Consider the following 11,289-nt stretch of genomic DNA (forward strand, 5'->3'; position numbering starts at 1 on the left):
ATGATAATGAATTAGATTGAACAGTTCTTGCATGAATTTAGCTGACGGAGTAGAAGACGGGATTGTTAAACAAAAATTCTTTATTTTTTTTAAGAATTTGTTTTTCAAAAATTTCTATAAAAATCAGTTCTCATAGTCAGATTCAAGGTGTAGATAACATTTATGACAATTCATGTCATAATTAGTATGAGATATGATTATCATAATTAGTATGAGATATGATTATCATAATTAGTATGAGATATTCTATAATACGAATTTGTGTACATTAATATATAGGAACCAACAAAACCTGAATTGAATCGATTCAATGAAAAATCATGAGTTTATTTTTCATGTGAAGGTTTAATCGCTGCCTTGTTATTCATTTAACTATATTTTAAATCCAAAATATCGACTTTGATAGTATCGTTAATCAAAATTTTTGTTTATTGAAAATTTAGTTGATTCATAAATTTACTCGCAGGCAGCTAATGAGTGATCTTAAAAAGAGAAAGTTTAGAACTCTCCATTTTTCCTATTAAGAAATTTAAATTGAATTCCGTTCCTTGCCATAGAATTCTATTCCCAGTGTTGGATATAGCACAATACTTGGATTTAATTAAACCAAGTCGACGATCTTGCTTATTACAGGGTATTAGTAGCAATCTTGCCTTTGAAATAGTTTCCATTCTGACTTTGGGCTCAGAATTTTATATCATTCTCCTTCGGGGCTGGGAGCTATATCGAGTTTTGAGTTATTGCAAAACTTTCCTTCTTTCGACTCGGTTTCTTTTCTATATATGCTATTGTAATACTATGGAATAGAAAATTATATTTCAATCTTCTGATAGGAATCATAATAAATCATAAATATTGAATTTTAATGTTCAATATATTGTCGATTACTATATTGTTATTTGAACTTACAGAGATAGAATTTTATATAAAATGCTTTATGTATGAAATACTGCAAGCAGTGAAATGATTGACAAATAAGTTTCTGATATCAATTCAAACGCTCCAATCAACTACTTATTTTGATAATATGAGATTAGTAAAAAAAATATAATACAATTTTTTAAAAATATTACTGGTTATAAGCCTTTTTTCATGGCCAGAATGCATCTCTCGATATTTCCATATATTCCTTTAAATTTAATGCCTAATCAGATAGTTAAATACTTTTGATATCTGAGATCTCTAAAGAAATTTTTCGGTATTATAAGTAACTTCCCCTCCGGCAAACTTTAATTTTTTTTACAAATGCTTAAATAATTTACTATTGGGTATTCTGTTGAAATGATGTTGTAGTATTATTGAATTAGATGAAAGATAATATGTTATTTGTTGTATTTACACGTAAATATACAATGTGATGAATTAACCCCGCCTAGTAGTAGAAAGATTTTGCCTTTAGTTGAAAAAAAAAAATGAACTTCGTGATATTACAGTGCTCTAGATTAAAAAGTCAATTGATCATCTAAAACGAGTTATGGAATAGGAGCTATCTGCACGTTGAAACCATTGAGAATCATCAATAACCCCCACCCCATACAAATACACTGTCAAAGCTTTGATAGATAATGAAAAATGTAAAGAAAACAGTATTAGATGGTTCCGCCATCCTGGTTTCAAATATTTTTGAACTGCTTCTTTTAATTCTTGCCCAAACATCAAACCGGTTTGTAAATGAGCAAACACAAATTAAAACCTATGTAAAATCTATTATTTCTTGTGATTGTTATTGAGATTAAAACTTATTTGTAAGGTTTAAAAACATCAACTCATCATTCTAGAAACATCTTAAAATAATTCTCGAAAAATTATTTAGGTATCTTGTAGGAATAGTTGAGGCGAAATATCTCCTTAAGGACGCCTTGGTTTTTATTATTTTTAAATAGATTAAATATTATATAATAATAGTATTGTTTCTTTGAGACTCAGGAGTTATCACAGTTTAAGCAATGCCATATAGAAAATAAGATATCATAATACTTTAGAAATTATCTACAAATTCTAAAATTATTCAATAAAATATTTTTTTTCAAAAACAACTTATAAACTTATTTTATCAAAAACACAAAAATAAATACTCCTGATAACCGCAGGAGAATTTTTAAAAATTCTGATTTATTTATCTTTTTCATAATACCGGTACAAAAGTTGCATAATATCAATTCATAATACCGTTGCATCATACTAATGTTTCTACAGTAATAATTATTTAAAAAACAAATGTAATATTATTTATTTTTTCAATAGCAGAATATTAAACTTGATTAAGCACATTTATACAAACCATAAACATTGTACAAACAAAAATAACATAAGGCTGAGTGGCTTCTACTTCATACTAACACAAATTGCATTATAAATCCCAAACTATTTTAACAAGTTTAAATTACTCCCAATGAGCTTTTCAAAAGAAATAAAAACACGAGTTGTGTAATATAACATTTTGAACCGTCTTTTCCCCTCTCAGAAAATCATTTATTATTTTACACATGCGAGAGCTGGCAAAAGTTTGGGAGGCTAAAACTTTCCTCCTTAGCGACCAAAAACTTCAGGTTTGGACATTGGGGGTAATTTTTAATTCTTCCTCTTCACCTCCCCCCCCCCCAAAAAAAAGACTTCATCATTATCCTAAAAAAGAATTTTTAAAGTTGGTTGAAGTTCTTTACTATAAAAGCCAGTCAGCAATCGTCTTCTTGTAAGACTGTTCTGAAAGATAGGATGTTAAGGTGAGGGTGTCAAGTCAAGTTATGTATAATATTTGTTGTAATTTTTCGCACTTGTATGTATAATGTGAATGGTGTCCAAAACTTAAGGTAGTGCTAGTATATCTCAAATGCAACAGAAAGGTTTTATTGGGTATGATCCAATTGCGAATAGAAGGATAAATTCTAATTTTGAGTTGTTTATGTGGTTTTTGATGAAGAAGGAAGAGATAATAAAAAACCTATTCATTTTAGGTAGTTCTCAATTACAACAAAATGATTGAGTAAAATATACAAAATTTCCTTCATGAACAAATAGAATTTTCCCTTATTAACCACTGTCAGAAGACAGCTTTAAAGGAACTAAAATTGATTTTTAGCATAAAATTGATTTTTGTGATGCAAAAACTGATGTACTTAAATAAATTGACTTTTAAAAAATAAGTACATTAATAAATAAGTTTAAAAAAAACACGAATTTTCTGATCAAAATCAAGAAAAGTACCTGTAGTAAATGTTTAATTTTAAATGTTTTTTAATTTTCAAATATTAAATAAATTATTTTAGGGTGTTGTTTATAACACAAGGTTGTTCAGAAAATATTTTGAAGGGCCTCTCCTTTGATCTGGAAAGCCCCGTCATCTTGCCAAGTGCCCAGATTTCCCACTTGGTTAATGACGGCCCTGACACAAAGTTCTGTCATAAAATTGCAATTCTACTAAAATATCAATTATTTATTTTTTAAAAATTCAATGTAATCATACGTATCCTATAATATACAAAATTACTGCTGAGGCATTGCGATTCGCCAGCCTTTCTGATGCGTAATAGAGAATTCGGTGAACTCAGTAATGGAGGCGATAAGGGCTTAGTGGGCCCATAACGAAAATTGATTTTGGGACTTAAATTGAAGAGCTAATTGAACCAATCACGCCTCATTGATCGACTGCGGTCCACACCTGAAGTGTGGGATGGTCTCAGCTGTTCCGAAGTGCAATCGATACGCTCATAATTCCAGCCCAGGAACACAATTGGAGGGATCAATACAAAACAAAAAAAAAATGATTCAACAATTATATATATTTAGAAATTTAAATAATCTACCTTCTAGCTTCTGCGTAATTCTATGCCAAGACAATTCTTAATAATCTTTGGTCCACGGGGGGATAGTATTGTTTACTGTTTTTTTAAGGAGATGAAATGACCAGGATCACGGACAACTACCAAGGTTGATGGATCAGGTACTAACTTTATAAAGGAAGGATTTTCACCAGAAGAGTCGTCCATACCTAGAGTTATTCCACGACAGGTATAATACAAGACAATTTGCTGTACCAGTCACGTTCGTACATGCACCTGGAGCAAGAAGCCTATTGCCATGCCAACCTGATTATAACAAGCTTCTGTATCCTAGGATCAAATTACTTATTTAATATTTTTGATTTATGAAACGGTCTGATTAATCAGACGATTAATTTAATTGTATGTATGTACTGCCAGCAAAATTGATCTGTAGCTTATATCTCAATCCTGTTTAATAGCATTCCTGTTCAAATTACATCTGTATTAATCTCGACTAATTACAATATAAGCTCTTCTAAAATAACGTAAGTGATTTAAATCATGACCAAATAACCATAATATGTTTTAACACTGACAACAAATAATTGTCTATATGATAAGAATTACTTCAATCGGTAATTATTTAAAACAGTAGTTCTCGACCGATGTACCGTAAAACCAGGGCCCTGTTTCATAATGAAAGCTAATAGTATTAGTTAAAAATACAAGTATAGAAACAACGTGGTAATTACACTAATACCTATATTTTTTTATTATAGGGAGGACTATTAGTGATATTACAGGAATTAAAAAGTACTAATGTACAAGTCAGTGTAATTGTATTAAGTTAAATCGACAAGACTAATAGTATTAGTTTGTACTTTATTATGAAACAGGGCCCAGGTATGTGCAAATAGGTAATTGACAAAAAGTATTAAAGAAAGATTATTTTCAAAACACATTTTTCGTCAATTGATTTTAACTCAGGACAACGTAAAACTATTACTGTAATCAGTAATTGTTACCATAGAGCTCCAGTATTATGTATAACATATTAATTGTAATAATATGGTATTAATAATATTAGAAATATTCGGGGCCCATACTTTCTGAGGAGGAGAGAGGGGCCGAAGATAGTTTTAAAAATTTACAATAAATATTCTTAAAAAAAATTTTCTTTTGAGGTTAACGATTTTCAATTTAATGAAATTTTTTATTAAAATTATCACCACATGGTACAACGTTTCGGGACCATTGTCCCATATTCATGCACCTTAAACTTTATCATGGTGGAACATCACTTCATGTAGTTTCAACTGGTATTCAACTTCTAATCTTTTCATATGGTTTTCCCTCATTTCCATATCTTCGTCTAATCTGGATTATCTCTATAGGAAGATTGGTGAGTCAATTCTTAAAAAAAAATTTCTTTTGAGGTTAATGACTTCCAATTTAATGAATTTTTTTATTAAAATTATCACCACATGGTACAACGTTTTGGGACCATTGTCCCATATTCATGCACCTTAAACTAACTTTATCATGGTGGAACATCACTTCATGTAGTTTCAACTGGTATTCAACTTTTTAAATTTCAAAAATTTCATTAAATTGGAAGTCATTAACCTCAAAAGAAATTTTTTTTTTAAGAATTGACTCACCAATCTTCCTATAGAGATAATCCAGATTACAATAAATAATATCAAGTATCTGTTTAAACTTCTATGTCAGGCTCAGCTGACGGCAGCCCTGTCCACATGCCCTACTTAGTTTACTTAAAACTTCCTCACAATTTGTCATGGGACACTAACCATGGTATTATAAATTATGTTAATCATAAACCATTCCCGTACAAATTCTGAGTAAACTTTGCGGTAGATTTACCAAAATCTCACCCATCATTATAAGTCGAGGACAGAGGTTCCGAAACTTTTTTCACCGCGGAAACCTTTAGAGAAGAAAAACAATCCTTGGAGTGGCTTAGTAGGTTGGAAGAAGAAGAAAACTCTTTAATACCGATATAAAATCAGTGTTCTCAATTAAAAAGTCAACTGTATAAGATTGAAGAGGGGAGATTTGATTTTTGAAAACTACCTGGCAGCTTAAAAGCCAATGTCACTAGAATTTTAAACGAATACAAATGTTAATTACAGGAAAACTACAACATGCTTCTACAGTTTTCTAACTTCAGTGAAAATTTAAATCTATAAAGTGACCATGATCAAGTCTCTCAGTATTTTAAGTATATCACATTCCTGTTGCTGATGAAACTTCTGGGAGATACATGATAAAGATATTAGTAAATAATAATATTTTAAATATTGATCCTCAATAAAATAAAATAATTAAATTGGACAATAAAAAAAAGAAAGATATTTTGAAGACTATGGCGTAACTTCCCAATACATGGTTACATGATGATAAGAACATCCTTAATGGGATTGATATATTTAAACTATAAACGACAAATGAAATAAACAATTTTTATTATCACAGTGAATCCCAAGTGAAACTTAAGACCCTTGTATCTTGACAGGAACATTTTATTGACAAGAAATTTTTAACATATTTCCTAAAAACAATTTAACTTAAACAATATTTTTAACATAATAAACTCATTCGACTGAAAAAATTTTTTTTTTTTGTGAAATTGTGAAAATAAAATATTCAAGTGTAATGTTTTCAAGGGTTTGTACATCGCTCAATAGTTTGAACATTATTGAAATGCTGGTTTCACTTCTACCACAAAAAAATGCATTCTACTTTTCGAGCAGAACTACTCATTATGATTTGCTGTATGTAGCAAACGATAGAATCACAAATGACTTTTCACTGGGATATAATTCTTGAGGAATAATTAATATTTTCAAAATGTATTATGAATTTTTCAGCAATGAACGGAAAAGGAATCACAGTAACCAATAAAAGTATTAAAGTGGGCTTTAAACAGTGAGAGCGATGAGAAAGGACTCAACCGCGATGTGATTGTAGCGCCACAACACAACTGGCTGGCCTTTGGAAAAATTCTTTCTTACAGAGACGTGAAGATGTTTTTTGTAGCTAAGTTTTAAGCTCTTTCGAAGTTAATTGTGTCAAAGAGACAGTTTCGTAATCTGAATCATTGGAGTTATATTAAAAAAAAAAAAACATTATTGCCTCCATTTATTGATAGAATCTTTTACAATGATAAAGCCATCATTCTATTTGAAAGATCGTTTTCCAAAAATTGCTGATAAATCGATACATGATCCCTCGATATTAATTATTTTAAAAGTTCGTATCATATTTTTAAGGATTATGGTTCTATTAATGTGAAACATAACATTTGAACTATTCCAGAAAGGGTCAAGGTATAAAACGAAAAACAATACTGAATTTCTTCTACTTTACATGCTCTGCAGTCTATTTTAAATTTAATTTTGGGAAAACATGGAAATTGAATTAAAAAGATTGATTCCCAACAAAATTCACAGAAAATTTAATTTTGGTCAAAATTTCTAAAGAGGAATTCATTACAACAACAAATTAGCTGAAAAAGAGGAATTTTATTCTTCATTTATCATTTAACGAAAACAAATCTGTAAAAATTACCAACAGACCTACGAAAAGTAATTAGCCACAACTCTGTCGAAATAAAGTAACCAGAGAAGTCAGAGGACAATTAATCTTCTTAGAAACAAGACACAAAAAATTTAAAAAAAGTAAAGATAAGGCAATCGTAGTCAAAGTTTAAGACAACTCTGGAGGCTGGGATTCGTTTTTTAAAGCCTGAAGGTAATTAAATTCAAGCCCCGCAGCTTTAAATATTATATTATGCTAGTTCTCTTTTACTAATGGCAGTAATCACTCTAAATTATATTGGCTAAACTATGAAAACTTACCACAATAACTATGTTCCCTAAGAATTGAGTGAAAATGGGTAGAGCATCTTTTGAGGAAATCTAACTGTTGGGCAAGAAGAGCTGACGAATTCCCTTGGGCAGTAGAAAACTTGGTGTTCGACACTCCAGACACTCATGGGGGAAGGGGCTCATGATAAACTTAAGATATATTGCGGTTGTTTTCGTGATAAGGAGATAAGGTAAAGTAAGTGCCAACAACTTAAACTAACTTCCTCTTAAACAACTAGCATTCATCTAGTCTTTGCTGAAAACAACTAACATCCAACCAGCCTTTGTTGAAAATAATCAACTCTACCAACCATTGTTGGTACGGCCAATCTGAAGATAACAATTATTATTATAAAAGAGAAAATTATTTATAAATAAAAACATATTACTATTACTATTTATCTTCTTTCATTAACTCGACTTTCTGGCTCGTGTGTTCTCCTCTAATATCTTCGACCACTCTAACTATACATAAATCTCGGAATCTCCAGGTATCCTCCTGCTGTGTACGGGCCTCAGCGGTTCTAAGGCTGGATAGGGATTCCCATGCTCGCATTAGATTTATTTAGTTATATATTTATGTATTTATATTTATATTATGTATCTCTATCGACTGAAAATGTATGCAATATATTTAACTCAAACACCATAGACCTCCTTGCTACAGTATGCTAGATATGAATATTTATAATTAATCATTGGAGTTCTTCTCCAACGGTATCGTGTTTATCAATTTACTATCCTCTTATTATGAGGTGGCATGCAGGGATTTTTAATTATAAAGTAAAGTCTTGGTTGCATATTTTATATTTACAATCATATTACATGAGCAAGAATAATATTATGAGAGGGCATGGTAGATTTATTTCCTTAAGCTTTAATTATTATATTATGAATTGAGAAGTACCAGTTGGGATCTTTGTTATTTATATTGACTCTAAGTTTATCAATTCTATAATTGCCATTCAAAATGCTACTGAAATGTCTTACCTATCTTGGTGCGTCTGTCTTCTTGCCAGTAGCCGCGGCAGCGCGTCCTTGTTCCGCGTCGCTCCGCAGGTGTCTCTCTTATCTTTACTTCAAGGCGGCTTTCCTTCTTTGACAGAGGTCATCGCCTCTGGCCAGGGATTTTTGTGTGCCCAGGTGTGAAAATATTCTCACTTCCTGAAAATATCCTTTACTCTCTAATCATTTAATAATTTTCTGTCAAAACCGTTTTGCCCCTTATGTGTCGTTGTCAAGACTAAGTCTTACAATACTTTTGACTGTGAATTCATGTAATAAATATAAGTAATGTTAACCTTAACTATTGTGTGTAGTTGCGGCAAATGGTGACGATCAACGGAGCGGGCGGCTCCATGCTGCGAGTTCTGGGAGCGGCGCGGAAGAGGGACGTCAAGGCGACCAAGAACCTCTCCATCATCGTCCTCTTCTTCATCATCTGCTGGTTCCCGCTCTACACCATCAACTTCGTCCAGGCCTACTGCGAGAAATGTTCCGTGAACCCATCTGTACTCAACTTCTTCATCATATTGTCACATCTCAATTCCGCCGGCAACCCTCTGCTGTATGCATATCACCTTACGGACTTTAGAGCTGCTCTAAGGTTTGTATTAGCATTTTAAAGCACATCCTTTGCTCTAAGTGTCAGTACATTGTTTCAAACAAGCTTTCAATAACGATGGGTCTGGTAGTGGAAATGAGTTCATTTTAATTCACTTCAAAATGAAGATCTTGTTTGTATGTTCTACTTGATCTCTTATATAAGATATATTAAACGTGAAAAAAATACTTATTAAAATATATTATACGTTAATAAGATATATTAAACGTGAAAAAAATACTTATTAAAATAAAGATTAAATATGAGAATACAGTCACAAACCACAGATTTATCGACGTTAACCTCTCAATGGGGAGAGAAATTTAACGCATTATGCTGATACAATTTCGATCTTTTATATTAATAATATTATAATTGTAGAGAGAATGGAGAAATTGAATCCATAATAGTCATAAAATGGGAGAAATAGGTTGTGTTATTAGGGGCCCCTACATGGTCAGTTGGGACAACAGTAAAACTGAAATTCCACGTTCAGATTGTAAGCTTAAGACATATTTTTTAAATCTGATCAAGATTTGGATTGGAGGTGGCTCTGAAAATTCCTCCCCAGGCTTCGGCCTAAAACTTTACAATCTGAACGTCTAATTTTGGTTTTACTGTCATTCCTACTGATTGTATAGGTGCCTATTTACAGATGACAGAAGATATTGAAATTCAGATTTATACTACTTTAATCGACCTTCCTGGACATTTCCTTTAATCAACCATATCAAAAATACAAACTTTTCTTTTTATTTGAAAACAATCTTATTTTCAAAATATTTTTCAGTTTCTAAATGAATTATAATACTATTCTCACTCTATCGAAAATTAATAACATGATTAGTTTTGGTATTCTGTAAGAAAAATAAAATATTTGTTGGAAACACTTGTGTAGTAGGAAAGGTTTTACGTCTCTCTGAACATGAGATCGTAGTGCATTATTCAAAATGGCGAATTTTCACATGCGCAAGCGAGTGCATTGGGTGGTGTAAGTTGATCCGTCGAGAGTCGATTTTGGCGCTAAAATGAAAGGGTGTGTGGGCAAGACATTGTGCAGGATCCACACGTTTGTGCTCAGGTAGTAAGTACAATTTTAGAACTGCCAATGCATAAATATTTTAATTAACTTTGTTAAATTGTTTACATCGAGAACTGCTCGTACTATACTTTAGGTATCTCGAGTGTATTTTAAAATTATAATAATTAGTTTGGAAAAGGGGTGGTATTGAAAATGTGAGACCTTTAATTCAAAACAACATGCATGTATTTTCCTTTTATTTCATTAGCTGATTCCCTGGAGGGGCAATTTGGGTTAGTGCGTCAGTATAAATCATTCAACTATAATATTAAATATTTCAGAGGGTGGTCTCATAAGTAAAGCGATATCGCTTTTCTGGTGAGTGACGTCTTTGCTGCCGCGGTCACGTCTTCCTCGCTCTCCTCGTCCAGGATCAGCTCTTGGCGAAATGGTGAAAACATGAAATCTTCGCCTGGTGTCAGAAAGACGTATGTCTGTTTCGATCAAGTGCTGGCCAGCAAGTCCTTGCATGGTGCTTTGGCTGAGGCGGCATTGCAGTCGCGGCGTCTTCGGAGTCTTCCGGTGTCGGCGGCAAGGGGGGGCATCAGAAAATGAGAACCCGACCCCGACTTTACATAAATTCAAAAATTAACCGGAAAATTCGGATTAGTTAAATCCGACAAAAGATTTTGCCCTCCCTTTGGAATCAAGTTTAGTATTGTATATTTTAAAATAACATCAATTGGGTGTAAACACATTGTTTCAGATCTTCCCAATTACGTTTAGTGGTTTATTTTTTATTACAATAAAATTTATTATGTTTAAGTAATTAAATTAACAAGTATTTGATAAAAAATCTAGAACAACAGTTGAATGTATTTGTTATCTTGTTTTATTTCTTTTTCTTTTTTTTTTTTTTTTAATTAGATTTATTTATTGATAGATATTACAATCTGCCACACAGTTGTGGGCAATAGGTAATATTGATAAATGATCTCATACATACTAAAATAA

At 31.7% G+C, this 11,289-nt stretch overlaps 1 protein-coding gene across 1 annotated transcript in view; it reads left to right on the forward strand.

Annotated features, from left to right (window-relative positions):
* Positions 1-11,289, forward strand: part of AdoR (Adenosine receptor) — a 140,172-nt gene that overhangs the window by 118,330 nt on the left and 10,553 nt on the right. Inside the window, exon 3 of the mRNA XM_014433943.3 lies at positions 8,971-9,257. Coding sequence (XP_014289429.1) covers positions 8,971-9,257 — 287 coding nt within the window. The remainder of the gene's footprint in view (positions 1-8,970; positions 9,258-11,289) is intronic.

The sequence above is a fragment of the Halyomorpha halys genome, unplaced genomic scaffold (assembly GCF_000696795.3).
Source record: "Halyomorpha halys isolate HHAL.00 unplaced genomic scaffold, Hhal_1.1 Scaffold1282.1, whole genome shotgun sequence".
NCBI lineage: Eukaryota > Metazoa > Arthropoda > Insecta > Hemiptera > Pentatomidae > Halyomorpha > Halyomorpha halys.